Source organism: Diadema antillarum, unplaced genomic scaffold (genome assembly GCF_040938485.1).
Source record: "Diadema antillarum isolate AM-2024a unplaced genomic scaffold, OU_Dant_1.0 seq00001117_RagTag, whole genome shotgun sequence".
Classification (NCBI taxonomy): Eukaryota; Metazoa; Echinodermata; class Echinoidea; order Diadematoida; family Diadematidae; genus Diadema; species Diadema antillarum.
Genome location: NW_027271931.1, coordinates 247,702 through 274,974, shown reverse-complemented (window position 1 = coordinate 274,974; position 27,273 = coordinate 247,702). Strand labels below are relative to the sequence as shown.

The window sequence follows — 27,273 nt, the reverse complement described above, 5'->3', positions numbered from 1 at the left end:
TTAAAAAGGGTTTGTTGTTTTTTTGCCCCTTTTTACTGAACAGCCACTTTGTCTAACTATTGGGGCAACCCCTGAACACCCTAGTATACTGCAAGTTTGAATCATAGCAATAACCCTGAAGTGGCATGAGGGGGAAAAAAATGTGGGAAAAAAAAGAAGAAAAGTTTGAACACACATTCGTGAGTTCTTGGCTGAAGAATCGTGAACTGGTAGCTATAACAGTCGTCTCACATGATAAACAAATGTGCACACATATCTGTGAGTTTGCGGAATTATGAACTGTTACTTATAACAGTTGCCTTCTTACATGATACACATTCTGTTGTCATAACAAAGGACCAAGAGCTGTCCTCTGAAAGCTGAAACAAATCATTCCACAATGAAAATACCTAAATTGGCATCTACTTCTCGTAGACTATGCACACTGTGCATTTGCTCCTACAACATTCCTTCCCATTTTAGGGATTTATTAACTGTACATAGCTACTGACAATAATTGACCATCTTTCTCACAGCTCTCAGACTTTTTATTTTATTCTTTTTCTTTGACCTAAAGATACGTTAATAATTTTTTTTGGGGGGGGGTTCTTCCTTTTTTTTTGGGGGGGGGGGGGGGGGGGAACAGGACAATAGGGGTCCAGATAACGGGATAACATCTTCTGTCTGACGGATGACTACTTTTTGTGCTCTACGTCTAGCTTGGAGTCAGTGTGAGCTCCATACTAGCACAATAGTGAAATTAAAGCTACAAGAAGCAACCCACTTGCCGACTAAAATGGTGTGTAAGGAATCTTCAAACAAAATGAAGCAACACTTCCACCAAGCAATAGGCAACAGTCACATGGCAATATTTCCATGTCAGTGCATTCTCAAACCCTGACCATTCCAATTTGATACGACATATCTTTACACATCAAGAGAAAGGAACCATCTGATGGATGTGACTTTTCCTTCTAATACTCCTGTTATCGCCCTCAAAGAAGCAAACTGCTTTTACATACAAATGCATCGAGTAGAAAACTCTCTTTTAACAGGAAAATGAAACATACCCAAAAGGTGGTTCATAAACAAATCAGTATTTCATGACGAAATAAAAACATTCTCTGTCAAATAAGGCACTAGAAAATGAGGCAGTCGTCACCTTCTCCGTCGTTCATTGGCGCGACTGTGGCTAGAGTCTCTCTTGGATTTGTGCGAGTGCGAGCGTGACATCGGGGACCGCGAGCGGGTGCGCGACCGATCCCTCCGGTGCTTACTCCTGCTCTTGTGGCGCGAGTGCGAGGTTTCCTTCGAGGAAGGGTCGTTGTACGGGCTGTAGTGGTGCTTGTGACGGCGCTCCCGCGAGCGGCTGCGTGACCGCGACCGACTCCGGCTCTCGTAGCCCCGCGGCGGCGTCCTCGCGTGCTTCTGCTTGTGCCCGTGCCGATGCTTGGGGCTGGCCGAGCGATCCCGCCGGCTGCGCTTGTGGTCATCCCGTTTGCGCTTGCTGCTGGACGGTCGTTTCCTGCTGTTGCGCGGCGACGCACTGCGACTTCGGGAACTGTGATCGCGAGAAGAATGTCGGTCAGAGTGAGAATCGTGGCTCTCTGATCGGTGCCCTCTACTGGAAGAGCGGCTCCTACTCGAGGCAGATGTTGATGGACTCCTCTTGTGTTTCTCTACTTTACCATTTTCTCTGCAGAAAAACAAAAATGGACAGGATGAAATTAGGAATAGCTATTACATCTCTTCTATTGTGACAGTACAATTTTTGCTATTTTTGTCCCCGCCAAACGAGTTCGAGCAGGGGACTATGAAACGGGCTCCGTACGTGTGTGTGTCCGTGTGTCTGTCCGTCCGTCTGTCTGTCTGTCTGTGCGTCCGTGTGTGATCAAAATGTTCAATTTGCTACTTCTCTGTCATTTATGAGCCAATTTTAATTCTGTTTGCTTTATATGATAGCACTACATGGGAGCTTTTAAACTTCTACACAGAATTTCAGTTGTGACCTTTGACCTTGACCTTTGACCTATATTGTACATTTTGCTTCAAAATGCTACTCCTTCGCCATTTCTAACCCGATTTCGATTCCGTTTGCTTCATGTGATGGCACTAGGTGAGGGCTTCAGAACTTCTACACAGAATTTTGACCTTTGACTTCTTTGACCTTTGACCTTGATTTTTTGACCTATATTGTACATTGGCTACAAAATGCTACTCCTTCGCCATTTCTAACCCGATTTCGATTCCGTTTGCTTTATGTGATGGCACTAGGTGAGGGCTTCAAAACTTCTACACAGAATTTTGACCTTTGACTTCTTTGACCTTTGACCTTGACCTTTGACCTATATTGTACATTTTGCTTCAAAATGCTACTCCTTCGCCATTTCTAACCCGATTTCGATTCCGTTTGCTTTATGTGATGGCACTGGGTGAGGGCTTCAAAACTTCTACACAGAATTTTGACCTTTGACTTCTTTGACCTTTGACCTTGATTTTTTGACCTATATTGTACATTGGCTACAAAATGCTACTCCTTCGCCATTTCTAACCCGATTTCGATTCCGTTTGCTTTATGTGATGGCACTAGGTGAGGGCTTCAAAACTTCTACACAGAATTTTGACCTTTGACTTCTTTGACGTTTGACCTTGATTTTTGACCTATATTGTACATTGGCTACAAAATGCTACTCCTTCGCCATTTCTAACCCGATTTCGATTCCGTTTGCTTTATGTGATGGCACTAGGTGAGGGCTTCAAAACTTCTACACAGAATTTTGACCTTTGACTTCTTTGACCTTTGACCTTGATTTTTGACCTATATTGTACATTGGATACAAAATGCTACTCCTTCGCCATTTCTAACCCGATTTCGATTCCGTTTGCTTTATGTGATGGCACTAGGTGAGGGCTTCAAAACTTCTACACAGAATTTTGACCTTTGACTCCTTTGACCTTTGACCTTGATTTTTGACCTATATTGTACATTGGCTACAAAATGCTACTCCTTCGCCATTTCTAACCCGATTTCGATTCCGTTTGCTTTATGTGATGGCACTAGGTGAGGGCTTCAAAACTTCTACACAGAATTTTGACCTTTGACTTCTTTGACCTTTGACCTTGATTTTTGACCTATATTGTACATTGGCTACAAAATGCTACTCCTTCGCCATTTCTAACCCGATTTCGATTCCGTTTGCTTTTTGTGATGGCACTAGGTGAGGGCTTCAAAACTTCTACACAGAATTTTGACCTTTGACTTCTTTGACCTTTGACCTTGATTTTTGACCGATATTGTACATTTTGCTACTAAATGCTACTTCCGGCGGGGACATATTTTACGCACTGCGTAATTTCTACTTTTCCTTGTTTTATCTATAATAATTTCATTAACAGACTGTCCAATTTTCTCCACCGGATGTTTCACTACTCTTCTGGCATTCAGCAAACTAAAGTATTTGTGGAAATGTCCCTTTATGGCAACACAAATATCTTTGTTCATTCTGGTTTATTCAAGTCGAGCAGGTGACTTGCGTTCTTTTACTGTACTGTAATTTAGTTTCCTGCTCTTTGAACAATGCCATAAATTCAAAATGTCATATTCAAATTATCATTACAATGAACTCATATAATGTTAGCTCCACATTTCTCTTGTATTCATTCCCATTGTGATATCACAATGAAACACTAATGCAACATACCCAAGCAGAGAACAACATAGTATCATGCACTAACAGTGGATAGAAGCCATTTCAATCCAGACTTACCTGCTCTTAGTACTGCCTGCAGATCCAGAGTGAGGTTCTTCCTTGATGGAGTTGGCTATTTTGTAAGTCTTTGGTAATCCTGGTGACTCTGTGTTTACCTTTGGGGAATCTATGGCAAATAGGGGGAAATGTACCATTAGCTCCAGTGTTTGTCATGTCTGGGCACCAACATAAATTCTTTTTAAATTCTTACATTATACATATACCTGTTTTTAGGGGAATGGGATGATAAATTCAAAATACTGAAGAATTTTCTCGAGCTGTATATTGTTGTTCATATGGATTAAGAAAGAATGAAGTCTTGCAGTCACTATTAAGATATCTACAATCAAATATCCTCATCTAAATACACCACTTCCTGAAAACTTCATTTTATCACAACAGCCTATTGGTAAAATTAACCCGCTGAGGACGGGCAGATTTTGCTACAATACGCATTTCCCATAGACACTTGCCCGAGAATACTCAGGACTCGTCCTCAGCTGTTAAGTATGGTAAATTCTGTCGCTCACAAATTTCAAACTCTTCTTTTAAGAATTGGATTGCTGCCTTTCACATATTTATTTTTCTAGTTTCATTTTGTACATTCGCAGAGAAAGTGCTAGCATGCAGGACCTCTAATTCAAATTCCTCAAACCTCAAGTATTGTCTGACAATGCATTTAACAATCAACAACTCCCTGCTATCAAGAGGCACTGCAGTCAGTATCTGACATGACAGCACTGACTAGTACACTCCTGTATTCAACCTGTATCCAAGATCTTTGAACTTAACCTCTGACCTTTATAATTCTGTCTCACAAAAAAAAAATAAATAAACAAATAAAAAATAACCTCCCTTTCACCAACGAAAACAACTTCAATGACGTAATATGAGCATTTTTTGTGTGTAAATCCTCCTGTATCCAAGATCTTTGAACTTAACCTCTGACATTTATAGCATCCTAATTCTGTCGCACAAAAAAAATAAAAAATAAAAAATGACCTTTTCACCAACGAAAACAACTTCAATGACGTAATATGGGCATTTTTTGTGTGTAAATATCAAGATTAGAGTGTTACATCCAAGCAGAAAACTGTCTAGCATCCTGTAGCACCATTTAACAGCATTTTAGTTATCATGAAAACTACTATTACTGATCAATAAGTCTGAATACTATGAAAACACTTCCAAGTACACTGATACCAGAGCACAACTAGTTTCAGAGATGCAAGGACACAAACTCACTTGGTCTCGAGATGTGTGGGGAGAAGCTACTGGGAGTTCCCGCCGTGCTGTTCACTCCAGACTCAGAGAGCTGACCCTTGGCCCTTAGCTTGGCCTCCTGGATGGCCATGCGACAGTGCTCCAACTTCCTGTCCAGGGTCTCATAGGTTTTCTGCATGAACGGAGGAGTGGAGAAACGAACGGTCAAACGACTTCATCAAAAACACCATGTCAGGACCATTACATACTGCACTGGAATGAGTTATGTAATTCATAAACAGTAAGACAAAATTATAACAGATTACTATGGACGCACACATAATCACACACAGAAAAAAAACAACAGCATATTATTTCCAGACAGGTACAAAAATTTGAAAAATGCAAGATATGTGAAACTATACACAAACACTGAATTGAATGCATGCCTCTGTCAAATTCAGAATTCTTCCACACTCGCACAATAATACGCGCAAAAAACAAACAAACAAGCAAATAAACATAAATACAAACAACAATAACCTCAAAAGCTGGAGAAACAGATGTATTCTGAAGCAATTGGAGAACTAAATGACATCTATTTTTATTTTTTAATTTTAATACAATAAGCCTAAATCTACCAAAGAGAGCCTTATGAATTTTTTGTAATATCTTTTCAATGCAATGCACTTTCATTGTTAGTCCATGGGGCCAGGAGTTTTCTTTCAGTACATCGTAATTTCACCATAACTGAGCAGGCAAATACATAAAGATAAATTGATAATTTTCAGACAGGAATTTCTACTTCATTGTACAGTGGAAACTCGATATAACGAGATGGTCGGGACCGAGTCATTTTCCTCGTTATAGCCGATATCTCGTTATATCAGTAGGCATAAAAGAAGGCATAAAATAAAGACATTAATTTGCACATTGCAATGGGACTACCCATTATATTTCAATCAATACTGATAACTTGATATTGTGTGTGAGGGAATTACTCACCTTTATGGGTAAGAAGATGTTTTTCGCCAAGGAAATCCAATATCAAGAATGTGTTTCTTATTAATTGTAGATGTTTGAATTTGTAAATTTATATAGCTTGCGATTGTATCAAGATCGTCTGTGGATTGGTATGTGGTTATCGTATGGGTGTGTGTTGTGTGGATTGAAAGCTTGAATATGGTCTGCACAATGCTGTGTGTGTATGTGACACATTCTGTATGTACATTATGACTGCGTGTGTGTGAAGACGGGGAATTCCCTAAGTAGAAGGCCAATCACAGCATCAGATTGCCTCACACCTACTAAACGTCATGATGATGTCATGTATACATATGGCCGTCCCACCACATTTTCTGCATGTATCAGTGTGCGTGCACACACACACTTCACACGTACAACATGCAGAGCTAGCTGGAGAGCACTGAAGAAAATGATTATGTGTGTACAAGACAGTTTTCAAGCTTTACAATCTCGGAAGATGATAGCACAGGCGAAGTAAAGCTTTACCGAAGGCATTTTGCTTTACCTCGCTATAGCAGGTTTGATTTACTATGTTTTTCTTTGTTTGGAAGTCACAAAATTTATCTCGTTATAGCAGTTATTTCGTTATAGCCGATCTCGCTATAAGAGTAGCATTTTACATAGACTTGTGTGGAAGGAAATTTGGGACCGAGAAAATTTCCTCGTTATAACCGATATCTCGTTATAGCAGTGTTCGTTATACCGAGTTTCCCCTGTAACAAGAATTTTGTTATGACTGAATTTGTTATAGCAGGAGTGCACTGTAATGTGATTTGTGATATGTAAATTGACATTTACAGTCATCTTACATGGTACATTTTGTAATCTGTAAATTGACATTTATAGTCAACTCATACGGATTAGAAATGCAACCTTCTATGAATGAAAGCGACGTTAGCACTACTCACTGTTTTCCTCGTGTACAGCCTGAGAATGGATAGAGAGATCTCCTCCACATCATCCTGGCTGGCTCCCATGACACCATACCAAGGTGGGTTGTTTGGTAGGGGTAGCTACAAGGGGAGATAGGAAAGTATTAACAAAACTTTGTCATCAGTGGGCAAGTCATTAGAACTGTAATGCAGCAACATACAGAACCATAATCGAGTCAAGGAATCTAACTCTTTGAGACTTTCGTCGGTTGAAAAGTTCAAACAGAAACAAGTTTGGATTTGAAATTGTCATTACACTACTTCAGTTGTATGTCCTCCTTTGATACATATTCTCTCAAAATATAAATTATTTGTTTGTTTTTGTTTATTTTTTTGGGAAATATCAAGTCTCTGGCCGCACATCACAGTCTCAACTACCCGTTTATTCAAACTTCTCTCTTTTCCTTGATTTTCCCCCATCATCACCCAGCTTCATGTGCCATGGGTAAAATCATATTCATTTACAGGTTATCTACATCAAAGGCACAACAGTCTCATTGATGAAAATTTTGCATGATAATGCGTTGAGGGTTTGTTAAAGTACAATCCGTACACAAAATGCACTTATGCAGTGCATAGGAACACTTACCCCGATTTGACGGGCTGAGAGGAATATACATGCACAGGCGACGGTTTCGGGAGGGTAGCGCACAAAGACGTCTGTACGGAAGCTGTCATTCATGTAGTTCCTGCACAAAGATGAAATAATCGGTAGTCTTAGATCAGTGGGATGACAAACTGGTTGTAACACAGAAACAAATTTTTCGTGTTTACTACAGCAGTTCTAGCCGATTTAGACTACAGTAGTCATGGCTTGTCAGATTTTAATGCCCGTCTTCAAACATGAATGCAGGATGCTAGCTAACTGCATCATGGTCCAAAGTTTCAATACAATATTCAATTTTGCTTTGAAGCACATATGGAATAATCTCTCCATCTCTAAAGGTTGCACAAATTCAATGTTTTCCATCAAACACATCTGTGTCTCTTCTCAAATCGGCTTGTCCACTGCTGTTCAAATGTCGTACTGTACATTGCATTTTGCTCATTAGACGAATCCACCCCTTTAATCCTTTTCTATTATTTGGATAAAGTGGAAAGAGAAAGTAGGGCTCGGGAGGGTGATTTCTTATCTACAGAAGTAAGAAGTATGCTGCTTACCAGAGTTTTTGTCAAACCATCCACATGCCTTCCAAACACCAACATCAGGCCACGAGTTTCGACTGCTTGTCTTTTTGAGTGCACTCCCTTCGCCACTGAAATGTCTAACTTCTTCATCTTCTAACTTCCTCTAACTCCCTATTCTACTCATCCTTAACATCTGCTTACTTTTACTTGGACTAAGCTTAAGAGATCAATAATGGTAATGATTATGTATTCACTAGTTTACACTCTTAGAAGGGAACTACCACATTAAGGTCTAGCTTCTTTTACAAGCAACACTTGATCGATACAAACATTGTCAGGTGGCACAAATGGTTTAGCTGCTTTTGAGTGAGCATAAGAACACAGTCTTTATGGGAATGGGCAAAAGGCAAAGCGTTGTTCAGATTGGGTGTCTCCAGGAACTCTATGGCTCATCAGAAAGGAGAGCCTGGCTCTAGCCAGAATTTCTGGGAATCCAAGTAGGTTGTTCTCAGATATAATGCTGACCATGAAGTGAACATAAACTTTTGTCTTGTTGTTATTTTTTTGTGAGGACGCTGGCGGAGCTTATCAAAGCCATCTGCCACATTACAGCTAACAGAGTATCTGCCACAATATATCATGCATGTCAAACTTCATGCATATTATTTCAACACTGGTAAAAGTTAACAACTACATACTTGTGTAATGTATTGGTTTAAGCACTGCATGACAAGTAAAAGGTTTATTTCATAAGCCACTAGGTTAATTATCTGAACATCTTTTTGTCTTTCTTTTATCAAGTCATCAAAATACAACTAAAACTGCCTTTCACTGGCACTACAAACACTGAATATTCTTAATTTGTAACAAAACAACCACAAGAATAAAGAGGAGTGATCCAACAGCGCTTTTTCCAGAGTAGAACAAATTCCTCTGTGGCGACAGTGACACTTTGTCTCACACGATCCATTCACGAAAGCCAGTCATCTTCAGCACCAGGGTTTCTACAGGAACAGGGCTGGAAGAGGTAAATGAATACAAACGGCACTGCGATGATCCACACGTACGCTAGCATCCGACACATTAGGCACTCCCGTTTATCTATCTGATCCAACAGCATGCAAGTAGGTTAATACCCATCCGATGTCACAAGTATGCCGGTAGAGGTTCCGTTCTTTTGAGTCAACCGTCTTTTGCGAGTCACAAGTCGCCACTGCAGTACTTCCTGGGCAATCACGCCGGCTGTACACTACAGCACAGATGAACCTTCAGAAGAGACTGTCTTGTGAGTTTGTGCACTCATCTGTGAGTCTGTGGAAACCATGAACTACAAAAACATGAATCACATGGAGACAGCATTTTCTTCCTCCTGTAAAAACATGGGGAAATTATGAGATTACAATGCACTAAAATACAACTCATCATCTTTGTGTGTGAGAGAGAAGCTGTTTGCATGGCATTCGTTCTAGCACATCAGACAGAAAAGCCAGATAACTTTGCGATGATATTCTAGCATACTAGCAAATTCTTTGACTACAGAATGCATCATGAAATATGTTCTGGCAGGTGTTATTAAGCACCCCTTTTGATTTTTGTTTTCTCTCTATGACACTCATAACCTCCTTGTTCTATGCAATATGTTTTGTTTTCAAACAGAACACTTCAGTCAGTTGCCCTTTCAGCCAATTTGTAAATCGTATAGCCGTGTTGCCGATGTAGGGAAACGGTCGTCCTCTGTGCGCGCTACTTTGGTCCCAAGGGCCCGTGTCTGCCATATCACCCAGCATCTACCAGTGTTCTCTGCACAGGGACAACCAGAGTTCTGATCAGATCGTGGAAGAGTGTCTTTCAAGTGTCACGGCTACCTGCGCCGCCTCCGTTGCCTCGCTCCACCGATGCTGGTTCTGGAAGACTTGCGGTAAGCATACGCACTTATCTGTAAAGAGTCTACATGAACAGTCATCAGCACAATTTTCTTTCGAGTATATACTCAGGTCGCCCCGTCACACTTATTCTACGAGACCAGTACCATTCTACATGTGGTAATCACAAGCACTGAAGTATTATTTCAATAACATTACTCAGGAAAATTGGTTGTGTGGAAGACTACTGATTTTATCTACTCTACACAAATACACATACATTGTCATTCATACCATTAACATACTCAATAGCTATCCATTATAGCTCTTTTAGGTAGATAAAATGCATTTTAACTTGCCTATTCCAAAAGCAATTACTTTAAAGGGATCATATAGTTTTGGTTGAGACCTACTTTCAGGTTTCTAACATTTTTTTGGTGGGATAATGAGAAACCTCTCATGAAATATGAAAGAGCATGTAATTCTATGAGGAATTCAACGTTTATTTAATGAAAATTGGTTCTGAAATGTCTTGAGATATTAAAAAAAGAGTGATTCTAATAAAAGTGTGGGACCCACACTTTATTACGATCACTTTGTTTTACTTTGTTTTTGGGATGTTTCAGTCATTCCAAACTCGATTTTCATCAAATAAACTTTGAAATCCTCTTAATAATGGTATGCTCTGCACTATATCATAAGTGTTTTCTTGGTATCTCGCAAAAAGTAAAAAGCCCAATTCTCATCTCCACCAATACTGTACCATCCCTTTAACATTTTCTACCACAAGACTTCACTGGTTTTGTCCATCTCTAAATCTTAAATTCCACTTTTTGGGGGCAATCTGTCTTGGCATACGACGGGAGCATGTTGTTCTTGGTTTTGAGGGCATCTCACAAGCATTACCTCAAAACTTTGAGCAATATCCTGCAGAACGGACATGCAGCAAAACATGAAAGTATTAGCACTATTACTTGTTGAAACATCATACTATGCAGAGTTTTGGCAGTTTCACATGTCCCAGGTGCAAATAAGCACTTTATCCTTGTGTACGTGATTTGCTAATTTCTTTATCACCATGCAACTTTCAACATACAAACAAAATTGTCACACCTCGACACTATATCCAACGAAATACACACAAACTTCTAAAATTCAGTTCAATGATCTCATAACATGACACTGAGTGGTTTCTCCACTTGACTACATAAGCCTTACTGAGATTTATGACACACTCACTCCACTACAATACTAACGATATAACAGATACTGACAATAAATGCAAATAAGGAAACACCACCCTGTTGTATGCCCTGATGGCATACCGCAGACATGTGATGTCCCAGGAAAACGCCAGGCCCATCCCATTCATGTACCAGCGTTGACTGGAGTGCACTGCTTGGAGACTGGAGGAGCAGCGAAAAGGGGGGTTACGCTACAGGAAGCCCTCGACGCTCTCCCAATATGTCGCCCTCTCGTTTGCGAGGAGGGGAACCTGCACTTGGCTTGAGGTGACGGCTGACTGCAGAGCCCCACCCCACTGGCTGACTGGGTGGCCGACAGGAGCAGGGGGAGACTACTGGTGTGTTTCTGGTGTTTGGTGGGCATGTGGAAGGTTTGTGTGCCGCCACACACGACACACGCAGCTTGGAGAGATTTTCTGTACTTACCAACCTACATCTTCAGTAGGAGGGGAACAAAATGAAATAATCTCGCATTAGTATCTAGCTCTCAGTTTACACTTAGCAATCTTTGGGAAGTTTCATGGTCATCATTGCATAAGACAAGCTGAAATATTCCATTTGCCCTCTCCCACTCCACGAAACATTGTCAAAATCAGTTCAGAATGATAAATGCTACAAAAGAAGTATGCACATACAAATAGATCCATGGACATTTAATTAGTATGTGACATTTGATTTGAGCCTCCTACTAACAAGAGGCACCACACACACAAATTAATGGTGATGCAAATTCCTAAGAAATCACTGATCCAGATTCTTTACGGCAAGCATAAAAAGAAAGCAGAGTAAATGTTCTTGTTTCATGTTTTAATCACAGTAAAATACTGTATAACAAGAAATACTTAAAGCATGAAACTAATGCAATTTGGAGCTGGCAGTCTTTTTCACAGCACAAACTTTTGCAAGAATACCACTGGCATTCAATGCATTGTGCAGAAAAATAAAACCCCATCAAACCTTGGCATACATTTCACTTTCATGAATCTTGACTCCTTGTGAAATTCGTAAGTTTCATGCACAAGAAAATTTAAGACTTTTAGAGTACACATGTACTGTATGAAAAAGGAGACATTTTTGTCTTTCCAAAAGGGAAGCTTGTGAATGATTCTGCCCCAGATGACAGATGCATTATGATGTACCTTCACACAAATTAGTGTTTCCATGTATGAATAAGCCTAAATCTTAGCTTCTGTGAAATATGACTTTTGTATTATATTTCACAGTTGCAGGGCCTTACCAAGAATCTCTGAACAAAGGATGACCATAAACTTCTGTAAAACAAGTGGGTCTTAGTCAAGTAGGTTGGACGAAATTATGTTCCTCCCCATCAACATTTAGCATTCAGCTGATCAAATAGATGTAATCTCACTCCTACGCAATTCTAGTGTCATTTAAAACATGAACCGATGGTACCATCGTAGCCAGTATATAAGGTATACCAGACAGCAATGTATGGCTGGAATATCTAATACTATCAAACAAGTTTGCACTCCACGTGCAAAAGTTTGAACAAAATAGGCACTTTCATCTTAAAAATCTATTTCTAAGAGTCCTCAGCACAACTAAATGAAGATAGATCAAGTAATTTCATTACACGGCTTCATTTTACTTTGCAGTTCAGTAGACAGCTGTATACAAATATCTACAATCACTGTCGGAAGGTAAATTGAGCAGTATTTCTACGCAATTTGCATGACCATATCATCTTGTACAGGAAGCTCACAAACAATTTAGTAATTTCAACAATTTAGTAAATCAACAGGACCAAGGCCCCAATTCATAAAAGATGTTAGGATAGCAAGTTTTACTAGGAATAGTCATCTCCCATAACATCCCATCAGGAAGCTATTCATGTCGTTATTGTGACATCTGCCACTCTAGCAAGAGTTGCTATCACAATAGCTTTTTATGAAATGGGGCCCTGATGACATTGGAGTATATGGCAGGCCACATAATTTTCAAAGTCAACAATGAAACCTCCCAGCTTTAGTTTGTCACTGTCAAGTTAATCAAAAACAGCATTGGTCTGTAGTCCGATTTTGGGCCCAACCTTGTTTTACCATTCGAATTTGAATAAGCATAGCAAACTTTTGTATCCCTGAGGGGTTTGAGATATCCAAAATGGCTGGCAAATATCTAAATTTGTACATTGAGGAAAAACTGTGAAGAAACATGTATTGATGGGTTTTCCCTATTTCAAGGGTGCTGAATCTGAATCTGGTTGATGCAACTCTTGTATAAATGAGGTTTTTTAGATATTCAAGATGGCCATTAAAAATGGACATTCCAATTCAAGTATTTCCTATTCCAGCACCCTCGAAAGTATGGTATAACCTTAAAAAATAAAAAAACATTGGGCAGACTGTATAACAAGGCTCTGCCTCTGGCACCCAGACTACAATACCAAAAGAAGTCTTTCAAATGCCACCATGTGTGGTAACCCTAAAGCAAGGGCATGTACTGGTGTGTGTCATCTCATTGATACAGTGCCAAATTGTGGTAACAAAACTTGGGTGAACCGGTCACTGGCTTACACAGTGCAGTAAATGCCCCTATCAACGACTTCTGAAGATCGGTTCAGTGAACATACACGTGTGAACAAGAGCTACACAAGCTCTTAATTATCCACGCATTTCAACTAACTCTTAATTGTCCATGCATTTCAATTCATCTGCTTTTTAATTCTCTTCTTATTTCATTAAGAGGCTGGGAGGGATTATGTGCGAACTATAAAAATTGTGTGGTCTGCCATGAGAATGTAGGAGTTTTTGTACTCACCATGCGGTCCGTATGAGTTGTGTGTTGGACTCACACTCCAGCGCCTGAAGGTACATCACAATCATCTTCAGAGATGAGAGGATGAAAGAGAAGAAGAAGACAAATCAAGTTAGAATCTGATCTTTGCTGCAGTTGGGACACAAAACCTTCGAATGAACCCTGCATTCAATCATGCTAATTGGCGACCGTCGCTGGCGGAGGGAAAAACATACATCGAAGTGGTCATAACTAAACGGATAGCAAGTGCAACAGAACAATCCCAATGTCATAGAAAACAGTGACATACATTCATGAAAAATACATCATTATGTTAAAAGGGGGGAAAACAGACAGAAAGAAAAACACATACTTCAATGGGTTACTGGTTCTCATTAGCAACAACATATAACAATGAGGGCACAGTGCAAGCAAGGATGACCATGAAACAAACTTAGCCAATAGATAGTACAAAAAGTAATCCTTGAGGTGTTGTTATTTAGCCTCTCCCTGTGCCATCAAAGCACAGCTTAGTCTTCAGCTTTTCTGCAAAACTTCTTTTTGTGTCTGATGCTGGGCTACAGTACGCGCAATAGAAAACGCCCGACGAAAGTGCGTCCAAATTTCGTCCCAACGCTTTTTTCGTTGTTGATTTCGTCGGGGACGTTTTCAACGCTTTTTGCGTCCAGACTTCATGGACGGATTTTGGACGAATTCAACGAATTCAACGAAATCCCCGAACGCTTTTCCGAAGCTGTGGACGCATTCAACGCTTTCAGCGCTTTCAACGCTTTCAACCCTTTACACGCGATCACACACACACAGGAAAGTTAGCTCTAATCGCGAATTGCTAGCTCTTCTTTCGTCGAAGTTCTCTAGGTTTCCCGTCCATTTCTCTCATTTTCTCTCTTTTGCTTTCGTATCATTGTATCCCTTTCTTTTCAGAGTACAATCATACTTTAGAGAGTATTTTTTCTCATTTTTATTAAGTGATTACCGTGTTTGCCACAATTTGGGGTGAGTTTTTGTTCGAGTGTTTGTTGAGTTTTTCGATTGAACGATGTGTCGATTATCTTCGTGTGTGCGAGAATATCGTACCCACTCGTTTGTTTCCGTGTAAGTATTTTTACCGTAAAGTGTCTTCATCGTTCGTCTTCACGCATCGGGTTTTCACCCTAGTTTTCCTCATCGTAGTTTTCCACATCCATTTTTTTTTCCGGTGCAAGATACTCTGTGTATTTTCTGCTACGGTAAAATGCCATCGTCGATATTTTTTGTGTATTCATCGTAGTTTTCCACCTCCATTTCATTTTTGTGTGCAAGATGTGTAGCTAGGTCTGCGATGTCTGAATCGTTTACAGATGTGTTTTGTGAGAGTATTATCCACGATGATTTTGAGGATTTTGAGGGTTTCGCGGTGGATGAGATCGACTGGAATGATAGTGATAATGATAATGAATCTACACTATCTAGTGGTGTTGATATAAGAGCTCTTATGATGATGCAATTTATTTCGTGTGACCGACCATCATGACGTTGGCGATGACGAGTACGAAACGAGTAGCCTATACATGTACAATGTAGGCCTGTAATGATCTAATACGAGAGTGACACTGACGACATGGCCTGGCCCTGGGGGCTGTTTTAGTGTTGCCTGCTGAGTAGGTGTTCCATTCTATCCTTTCAGTTATCTTTCTATCACTTTCTTCTTTTGACCCTGGATGAAAAAAAAAACCCTATCTTGCCATGTAAAGACAGAACACATACCATCATGAAATATCATGACATTACTAAAGTAATAAAAGAAATAAGTAAGCGATGAAAATTCTTGTTTGTAAAATCATAAATCAAAGGTGATTTCATATGAACCAGCTCTTTGAAACGTATTTAATTTGCCTATTGATACTTGCTTTGCAAGTATACATTTTCTCTCCCATGGACTTTGTGTCCCCCCCTTTTTTATGTGCTTTAATGATTATTCTAATTTGTTTTGTCAATATCATCATTATTGCTGTATTAATATTACCATACTTTGATATGGTTAATTGCATTTGTTGATTGACTCTAACTTTCATTTTGTTGCCTCCTCTTGGTACTTGTACAGATCCTTTCTAGGGCTTGCTGTTTGCTCACCCCCCCCCCCCCCCCCCCCCTTTGCTGTTGCTATTTCACTCTTTACCTTTCTTTGTCTCTCTGTTGTTCCTTATCTTGTTTGATGTTGCCTAAATATTCATCCTTTTCCTTCAATGGTTGCCCCCTGGCCCTCACGACCATTACTAACCTTCCCCTGCCTTTTGTCTGTCCATCCTCCTGCTCTAATCCCCCTCCCTTTACCTGTTGGGCTCCTTGCCCATGACATCCTACCCTCTCCTTTTGTTTTCTTTGTTCCTTGTCCCTTGCCTGTTCCTGACTGTTCTTGTTGTGTGAAGTCGCTTTACATGTGTGTGGTTGCTTTTTCTGCCTATTTGCCATTTTGCTTCTGACGAAGATTCTGCTATGATCGAAAACTTAGGTCCCTTTTGACTCTATCCTAAAAACATTCATGTACACTCCCAAAACTTGCTGGGCTAGTAATGAAAACTTCCATTATCTAGCAGGGGAGAGGGAATGCTTTCATTTTCTCAAGAGAGCTTTTGTGTGAGAGAATGCAAAACTTGATTGAGTGTTGCCAAGTTGTTTTCAAACTTCTTCATTTTATTTGATCTTAAGCATAATCACTTTCGTAAGTACATGTACAGTATTACGATTTCTTCTCCCCTGACTGTAATCGGAAAGTTTGCCATAAGGACGATCGCTAATGTGTTTGGATGTGCCGATATGCGAAACACGTGGTTCAAAAGAATGCACCATGTGCTACTTACAGTTGTACTGCCTTAAAGGTTACTGCAAGTTGAATGGATCGAATGCGCCATAGGCTTAGTTACGGTAAACAGTTTACGTTCGATGCGAATAATTATTACGTCTTTCAGGATCGAGGAATAATACACACAAAACATGCAAACAAACAAATCCACGAACGAGTGTTGATAACCAAAATTCATATGAAAAGTAATAGGCAGTTTTGATGAGCGTGAAATTTTATTGTCATGATTTTGCCGTTTAATCGGGTGGTGGCTGCATCACATAGGACATCTCAGTGAATTTGTCTAGGCATATGAGACTTTTCATATAAATCTGTGATTGCATTTTTGAGTGATTAATCAATTCCTTTTTACAGTTCGGGAACCAGAACATCAGAACATCTTTGCAATGATTCCTTTAACTCAACTCACCCGCGAGTTCTTCGATCGATATACTACACCAAATGCGCGCATTCTTTCGTCTGGCACCTGGGGTCTGGCACGCACCTGGTTTTGTGGAAATTTCCACAAAGGGAGAGGGTGGGGTTTTTCCAATCCCAAGAGACCGCATTATACACAAGAAGACAATCTCGTCGCTTCTATCATTTTCCGTCACTCGTGTTTTCCCCTTATTCTTTGCTAATAATGAACATTTCGATTGAACTTAACGATGGTTGTTCACACGTGGTTCCTTTTGTTGTGAGGTGTAGGTATTTTCTTTTTTTATCATTCTTGGGAGGGGAAAGAAGAGTAAAAGAGGGAAAACTTATTTAAATAAACGAAGGGCACGTACGCTCAGCATCCACAGCAAGCCGTCTTTTACATCAGCATCGTTGATTATCATCACTTGCACTATCATCAGGCATCACTCGGATAATTTTGTCCTTTTTTTTTATAAACATTTAGAAACACGATCACCATCACTCGAGATAAACACGTAGCAGTGGCAGATCCAGAGGGGGCGCATGAGGCGCACGCCCCCTTTATTTATCGTGGAAAAAAAAAATAGAAGTGAAACCCGGAAGTGGCACCAGAAATATTAGTTGCGCCCCTCCCCCCTCCTGTACAGAATTCCTGGATCCGCCCATGCCTGTACGAAAATAAATGTCAACAGACAAAGTATCAACAACCTCCCTGACAACCACATAAACATTACCACAGAGCACACCGAAGCGGCTGGCATCAAACACCCTTCGAAATACTGCAGCAAAGCGCGAAATCGCCGTTACGAAAATGCATGTATATATACACAGTGCGAGGCAATTGAAAGATTACCTTTAAATATTTCAGAATATGAAAGGAACAAATAAAGTGATATGAAACGAAAGAAATCGTACACCAAACGAAAGGTATAACGACCTCCAATAGGCCCTTAGCCGCAGCATATCAATAAACATGACGTATAAGCACACGGAATATGCGTGTTTCGGATTCCTCCCTTCTATATTTCTTTCCTGAACTATTCCCAATGCCCGAATAAAATAATGACTAGTTTGTTACACTGATTTCTTCTTCTGAGGTAAGGAAGTTCGTTCGTCCGAAAACAAAAGGATTGACACTCCGAAGGTTTGCTAATCGGGCAATGCCCCCCCCCCCCAAAAAAAAAAAAAAAAAAAAAAAAAAAAAAAACAGCCCACAAAATGCTCGTTAATCAAAACATTGGTTAATAATGTTAAAGACGATAATAATAATAATAATAAAAATAATGATGATAATAATAATAATAATAATAATAATGATAATAATGATAATAATAATATAACAATAGACAGAAATAAAACAATATATGGCCCCCTATAGCAATTACCCGCAGCATGATTACATTTTCGAATCAACAAACATGGATAGGCACAAGGAATATGCGTGTTTCGGATTCGAAATAACGCCGTAACCATCGGAATAGCGCACCCGTTTTCTTTTTTTCGGAATAATGAACACCACGGAAATGAATAAATGATTTCAAACTAAGAATCCATCGTAATTCTTGCCTTAAAGATTTTCCTCCCTTCTATATTTTATTCCTGAACTATTCCCAATGCCCGAATAAAATAATGACTAGTTTGTTACTCTGAAACATGGTGTTGTGAGTTAAGGAAGTTCGTTTATCCGAAAACGAAAGGATTGACACTCCGAAGGTTTGCTATACCCATCGAACAATGGGGGAAACAAAATAATAGTAATACATTTTATTTTCACACTAGGTACGAACATCTACAAGGTGTAAGGAATTTGCGTGTTACGGAACATTTTATCACTTTCGCATCAGCGAACTTTACGTGCATTGGGTACTACAAAAATGCCTCCCCCCCCCCCCCCCCAAAAAAAAAAAATGTGAATTACACCAACGCTTGAGCATAACAACAAACAAGCAATCAAACAAACAAATAAACAACTTAAGATTTAATCTCATAGCTGCTTTGAATATTTCACGTTCCGTCTGCATGACTGTATATATACTTCTTTTCAGAATTATCTCTCGCTTCCCGCTTCACAACTAGGAAATAAACGATGTCAAACTACAGGTATATAAGAATTAAACTTATTGTCTTACTCTGAATATAAAATTCATTATTTCAAAAGTTCGTTTATCCTTGAATACAACAGGCTCGATACTACAGTACTCCGAAGGTTTGCTAATCCGACAATAACGCACCTATCCAATCACAAACATTCGTGCATTTTCGAATTATGAATCATAATTTGACTATCACATTTACGAACATCTATTTTTCGTGTAGGGAAGTCGCGTGTATCTGAATGTTTCATTTTCGTCCTAATGAACCTTATGGGTGCATGGGTACAACGAACATGAACCTCAAACCCCCCCCCCCCAAAAAAAATAAAATAAAAAAAGAAAGAAAGAAAGAGCCAAGTCAAACTAAGAATCAGTCTGAATTAGTCGCTTTGAAAATTCCACGTACCGTCTGAATTATCTCTCTGTCCAATAAAGAAATAAACGATATCAAACTAAGAATGAAACTTATTGTCTTGTTTTGAATATTACTTTTTTTTTTTTGCTTTTCTGGGGCCCGTTGCATAAAACTTACCATTGAATTTCAATAGTAACTACCGTCAGCATCAATGATTATAAAATTTACCGCTGATTTAAGACTTACCGCATAGAAAGGAGCGGTAAGTCCAGCGGTAAGGGTTTTATGCAACAGGGCCCTGATTCAATAAAAAAACGGGCAATGTAACGCGCAATTGCTGAAGAAAGAAAATATATTTAATGACCAAATAACGGCGAACAAATCCTTCTAATTTCTTTTTTCCTCTTTTTGGGGGTTAATTTTCTTTCTATACTCAAATGGATTTTACGTACACGCAATTTTAGTGAAACCATTTTCTTTTTGGTCGGCATTCTACGATAAGGTTCCTGTGGGTTCCTGTGGGTTCACCCTCGCCAAAATTGCGTGATTTCTCTTAAATACTATGAACCCGAATGATCTCTGATTGGTAATTTAGTCTATTTCATGATCAACAGTTGTTTATTTTCTGCTTGTAAAAAAACAAAAAACAACACGTGAACAATTAGTAGGCCTTATACTGGGTCTTGTCATGTATCGTACATCTCTGTTTCGTTCAGCCGAGCGAGCCATGCCATGGCAATTGCGACGCACATACGGCGCACTCGCCTTTCCCACACGTGCACATTCCCTGGTTACATGCAGCCCGCATACCAACATGATTGTGATGTATCAGGTGACTTACAAATGCAGTGAATAATCTGCTAACGGTGCCGTACTTACAGCTAGGGTAAGGGAAACTAAAACTTTTACAAATTGCTTCAATGAAAACGGCATCGATGTATGTATACATGTTACCATTCTTAATAGTATTATGTGAATCAGGTGAATTCCACGCCTGTCTACTGTTCTCATTCCCGACCGCTGTGCTACTACTAGTACTTGTTGAGTCTAATCTTGCAGTGATTCTTGCCGGCTAGCGGCTGTGGATGTGGCCACTACACACACACGTGTGTACTGTATTCCATGTGCGCCTTGGATCACGGACGCTTTTAACGAAATTTGGACGAAACTGCCGAGCTCCGAACACGCATTTTCCGAACGAGCAACGTATTTGCCGAACGAAATTGAGCGGGCGGTCGTGCGTGAAATGCGTCCACAAAGCGTCAGAATCGTTGCTACTGGATCGATAACGAAATTTCGTCCAAATTTCGTCCAAATTTCGTTGCTACTCGATCGACAACGAACTTTCGTTGGAAAACGAAATTGACGGAGGCGTTTCTTATTGCGCGTACTGTATATAACTGATGATTCGTGGATGCTGGAAATGTGCGACACCAGCACATTAACATCTTTTTTGGGAAACACAAGTCTGTTTCATGGTTTTCATCTGTCCTTGCACGCAACCCTCCCACCAGTCTACTTTACCTTGTGGGGATGTTTGACATGAACACAGAAGCCCAGCTCTTTCAGTAGCCTTCTTTCAGCCTTGATCACCTGATTCTTCTGATTGATGTACTTCTGGTCTGAAACCAAGGGTTCTGGATGCCTGCAAACATACAACAGGGGAATAAATATCAGTGGAAGACAACCTGAATGGCACAGACTTACATTGCACAGTTGAAAAGTAATTCCACTTGCTTGCAAAATGACACTCTTAATAACTCTGGTTACTAAGTGAGAGAGTGTAATGTACAGGTGTGCTCTACATACAGACTCTGAAAGGCAGCTTTTAGGTTCCGAGTTGTGTGGCTTACTATGGCACTACGATATGGAGGCAGATTGCAATTTACCAAATTTGTCACATACTACTATGTTTCAAAATTTTAATGAGCACATTTGAGTTGGAAAAGATGTGTCACGACCCTGCTTACATGTACAAGGGAAATAACCCTTTGATGCACTTTCCATAGCAAAATTGACAAAAGCCAGGACGGCATACTTACAGATCTTCCATGTTCCAATACAGACAAGAGTGCCGGTCCTCTTCAGAAAATAACATAACGTGCATAATTCAAATCTGCTGAATTTTGACAGGAAAGAGAGCATGGGGTACTGAAGACATGAGCTTGGTTGAACAGGGAAAACAAAAACTACCAAGTACGAGAGAGGTTGAAATGCGGTGCACTGGGGGCAAAGTGATCTGAATATTTTCATAGTGGACCAGCAGGCTGGGTGAGATAGAACAGTGCCCCCTGCCAGTGCCAAAGAGAGAGGGAGAGCTAGTGTGGCCCGGTTCTGGAGCGACCGTCCCCTGAGTGTGCGCAGAAGAGACTCCCTGGCCGCCGGGGATTGCCCACAGACACGGCCTGTCTCAAGGGCCAGGGCTGAGATCCCTTCTCAAGTCTCTCTGGATGACACTTAACTCACCAGACAGAGAGAAAGCAGGGGGGCCAGAAGAGGCTGTATGGGCAATCACGGTGAGAGGGGGAGAAAGAGAGTGGTTTAGGAGTGCTCCTCGTGAACGCACGCGTGGGCATGCCATTAAACAAGCACAACACCAACAAGTTTACAATCTGAACTGCCATAGTGCCACACAACTTGGAAAAGCTGTACAAATAAGACCTAATCCATAATGCATATTAAATCCTCTACACCTGTATCACTACACTTATCTTTTCAAAATGAATTTACCACTCCAGATCAACTGTATGGACTATCGCAAGTGTAATTCTTAGTCTGCAACTAATGACATTGCATACACATATCAAAGTATCATCCTTCATGAAAAGACATAACTCAGTTTAAACCTCTAGAAAAAGAAAGGCTAATTCTTAATCATTCTGTTTCAAAAGCATATCAGATATGACTATAGGCTAACATGCATTGACTGAATCAGTCAATACTCTTAAAAATACACATTAGCTAAAATAAGGATGGCATTCAATGCAAAAAGTAGTAGACAAATTTTTGTGACTAGAGACCTATTCCTACAAACCTTTTTTTTTGGGGGGGGGGGGGGAGGAGAGGAGCAAGTTTGATATTTGACTTACTTATGATTTCTCTTCTGCCGTATATGATGAAACACATTGATAACATCTCTGATTCTTCTTGGTGCTTCCTCTATTTTTGACGCTAGGTTGATGCAAGCCATGGCCACAATCTTTGGAAGAAAAAGAGAAATCATAGGATACCAATGGTAGAAAAAGGTGAGCATTTCATTGCATACCATAATCAAGCCACACTAATCATAGGAAACGACCTTCAGTGAATTCAGATTTAGATATAGGGCTGGAATTAGACAGAGGCACCCAGAACACAACAGAACTACTCTTCAACCAAATTACAGATTATCTGAGGACCATAGCTAACTTGAAACTCTAAAGCTAACTAGCAGAAGTTAATCTTAGCCTTTCAAAAATTTGTTTCAGGTTACTGGCACAATATATATGGGAGGTAATATCGAACAATTTATGCATACAAGCATATCCCTTCTTAACTAAAAAACAACAACTTGTTACACACCTGACACTGACACACACACACACGTGTACACACTCCCTCAAAGAAAAAATGGGCCGACTGACTCACCTCCATGGTATGCTTCACAAAAGACTTGGAGTAGTAAAACCTCTGGAAGAGCACCTGTCCAGTGGCCATAGCAACCTGTGGAGACAAAATACAAATATAACATTGTACTTGTGAGAGACAATTAATCTACAAATTGTACATAAAGGCTTCTAAACACTTCTGCCACTTTAAAAAAAAAATACTAATAAAATCATGAAAAGATCAGATTCTATGGACAGACAAATTTTTCTGGTCTAGTCTTGCATATGTCTATCAAAATTACTTTTTACAATGATACAGTAGGTGGGTACTCAAATTTGTAAGCAATCTATTCACTTTGTAGGTAAGATCATTTAAGGACAAGTTCACCTTCATAGACAGGTGGGTTGAGAGAATGCAGCAATATCAGCAGAACACATCATTCAGAGTTTGAGGAAAATCGGACAATCCATTCAAAAGTTATGAATTCTTGATGTTTCAGCTCAGTCACAGCTGGATGACAAGACTACTATAGCTTGTGATGTCACATTTGGACAACGATACAAAGAAAGAATAAAGAAAAATCAACATATTTTCACTTTTCTCACATAACAAAAGAATACTCGACTGCTCTCTTTCAGGGCAGGGAAAATAATATTACCCTTAACATACAGATGTTTGTACGTCAGTAACAAGTTGAAGAAATTTGCACTTTATTCAAAAAGTGAAGTTTTGTGAAATTCTCTTTTTATTTTCCTCGTATCGTTGTACGCATGTGACATCATACACTGCAGTAGTCTTCTCATCCAGCAGTGACTGCGCAGACACTTTAAAAATTAATAACTTTTGAACGGATTGTCTGATTTTCCCCAAATTTTCACTGATGTGATCTACTAATATTGTTGCATTCACTCAATCCACATGTATATGAAGGTGAACTTCTCCTTTAAAAGTTCACTTTCTTCATGAATTCTGCTGTCCACTAGCCACTGGGTGCCTTTTTGGTCTTTCATGCAAGCAGATATCCAGCGGCATCCAGTGTACTATAGCATGCAAGCCAAACGCAAGCCATGCAAGCTGTGGAATTTTCAGAGCGATCTTGCTCACGCATTACAGAGGACGCTTGCAGGACACGCTCAGGAGACGCTTGCAGAAAAGGCACGCTAAGGCTGTTGGACGACAGAAGTCACAAAGAAAGTGAACCCGTAATACCTGCAAAGTGATTAGTTTGCTGACTTATTTGAGTACATTGTACCCATCTACTCTGTCACAGTGGATTGTAATTTGAAATATATGCATAAGACTAAGCTATTTAAATCGCTCTGAAATTATTTTGTCTCTACGAATATTTGTAAAATGATGTCAGACTTCAGTTTCATGGGACTAATTCATGCATGGAGAGGTGAGCGCCGCAGAAAAAGCATCGAAAATTTTGAGTCAAATAAAGCCGATACGCGAGGTGTCTTGGCAGTGAGCGTTGCACCGCGGGATGATTCCAGGAGAGCGCCCAAACTGGCCAAAGGTTAGCGGGCGGCGGAATTGACGAAGAAAGTGAACCCATCATACCTACAAAGTGATTAGTTTGCAAACAAATTGGAGTACCCACCTACACTATCAGTGTGGAATAGTATAGTAATTTGGAATATATGCACAAGATCAGGTTAGTACTGATTTCATTTTTCTCGTTACGAATTTGTGTAAAAAGATGTCAGACTTCAGCTTCACAAGGCTGATTCGTGCGCGGAGATGTGCGAGCCGCAGAAAAAAGCACCGAAAATATTTCGACGGATCAGGCCGCTAGGTGCGGCAGTCTGGCCTTGTGCGAACACGCTGGCGCCCATGTTTTGATGGGCGCTCTGCATCGGTTGATTAAAACTCGATTTTTGAAGAAAAAAAACAGATAGGATTTTTTCTTCTTTTCATCATGGATAGTGGTGATGTGTGTGTAACAAAAAATAACCGTGCAAAGTTGCGACAATTCATACGTCAGATGTGAGATGAAAAAGAAGTGAATAGGGGTCCTCTTGAGGACTTCCCCCGGGGTCCTCATGAGGCGGGGCAGTCCTCTTACGGGGAGCGGTCCTCATGAGCGGGTTTCTCGGACTGAGTTTGACATGACATGACACATTATGCAGCAATATTTGGGGTTAATTTCTCACATTGTGCAATCGAAATACTCACAGTAACTCAGTTATAATGCAGAAATTTTAATTTTTATCCATATAGCAATATCGCCGTTCGCTAGCCGTAAGTCGCCATTTTGAATCTGTAAACCAATCACATGCGAGGTACGTTTTTCAGTAAAAATAACACGATGAAACTACCTCGCATGTGATTGGCTAATAGATTTATACTGTATGTTTCTCCAGTTTGAACGTGACGACGCGACGGGCTGGTTGATGTGTGTTTTACGTTGAAAATTCTACCGAAATGTTGGATTATTCATTAATCTGGTAAGTGTAGTGTATTCTTGAATAGTGGATTTCAATATCAGTTCGGGAAACCCACTCACAAGGGGGGCCCCTCCTTATAAGTAACCCGTCCCCCTTATAAGTAACCCCGTCCCCCTTATAAGTAACCCCCGTGGCACCCCTTATAAGGAGTCTCCACGCTTTTTTGCAATGCAACGCGAAAATGAAAGGACTGCGGCAATTCGCTTGATTATGTCCATAAAGCTTCACAAGTTTCCTAGTTACTCACGAAATTTGAGCAAAATCGGTTCGAGGCATCATATCTAAAATCATGGATTTAAATGCGATGTCAAACGACCCCTGCGAATGCTGAAATGCGAGCGATTACTGGCGTGAGTGTCGCCAGGCGCGGCGGCGCGGCAATGCTTGAGTGCAGATCATCCGCAGACGTGGCGACTGAGTACGTACTCAGTCGCCATGTCTGCACTCAAGCATTGCCGCGCCGCCGCGCCTGGCGACACTCACGCCAGTAATCGCTCGCATTTCAGCATTCGCAGGGGTCGTTTGACATCGCATTTAAATCCATGATTTTAGATATGATGCCTCAAACCGATTTTGCTCAAATTTCGTGAGTAACTAGGAAACTTGTGAAGCTTTATGGACATAATCAAGCGAATTGCCGCAGTCCTTTCATTTTCGCGTTGCATTGCAAAAAAGCGTGGAGACTCCTTATAAGGGGTGCCCCGGGGGTTACTTATAAGGGGGACGGGGTTACAGATAAGGGGGACGGGTTACTTATAAGGAGGGGCCCCCCTTGTGAGTGGGTTTCCCGAACTGATATAATACAACCTTAAATTTGCCGACCTAGGGCCGTGAATTAAGTTAGACGCAATCGAGGGCCCAATCGAGAAGGGTGAGGTACCACTACCTCGCCCAATTTTCCATAGAGACAGTGGTTAAGAATATAAATTTATATCCACACAGCAATGGTACTTTTGTCTGTCTACGGAGGACAGCATTAATGGCAAAATATAAAAGAGTCCTCCGGACAGACGGATCTTTCTGTCTACCGTTTTCATTACTTTCATTTTGATGGTCTGTGTGTTGCACACTGAAATACCGGCTAACAGTTAGGTCTAACCGGTTTACATGCGATGCGTCTACGGGACTAGTCTGGTCTACATGTACGCTACATTCATCGCTGTATAGATCTTGACTAGTTTCCCTTACGACGTACAATTATTATCAAGCCAAATATCACGAATATGCTCAGACCTGGCTATAAGTTTAACTGTTAACGTTACAGCTATTATCATTAGGCTATAGCCCCTACGCTCGGCCCTAGTAGAATATTATGCCATTATTAATATTGGTAAATTTATTTGCTACGCTTCCCTTTGTCATTGTTTGTGCGTGTAAATCTATTCCCATTCAATTTTACCTGCGGCAGTTTGAGGAGGATCCCAGCAGTCTGGATAAATTCACATCCCAGGATTCGCAGGTCAATTTCGGTATCCAAGTCCACGCCATCGTTAATAGAAGGTGTCTGAGAAAGCTTTGCATCTGGAATCAGAACATTGTCAAGAGTGATTATTACGTTTCCAAACGAAATATCACTGTTTTTCACAGTTCTCTCGTCGTCCGCCATTCTCGCCTCCGAAAATTCGACATCCATATGCAAAGGCCTTAA

General features: G+C 40.3%; 1 protein-coding gene across 1 annotated transcript; it reads right to left on the bottom strand.

The window, feature by feature from the left end:
* Positions 1-623: 623 nt before the first annotated feature.
* LOC139743874 (cyclin-L2-like) lies at positions 624-27,273 on the bottom strand. The gene is made up of 10 exons (XM_071654338.1): positions 27,025-27,273; positions 23,215-23,289; positions 22,677-22,786; positions 21,112-21,232; positions 13,902-13,966; positions 7,479-7,578; positions 6,866-6,970; positions 4,974-5,124; positions 3,747-3,855; positions 624-1,675 (listed from the first exon to the last, which is right to left on the bottom strand). The coding sequence occupies exons 1-10, from the start codon at positions 27,256-27,258 to the stop codon at positions 1,138-1,140; spliced, it is 1,608 nt and encodes a 535-aa protein (XP_071510439.1). The 5' UTR covers positions 27,259-27,273; the 3' UTR covers positions 624-1,137.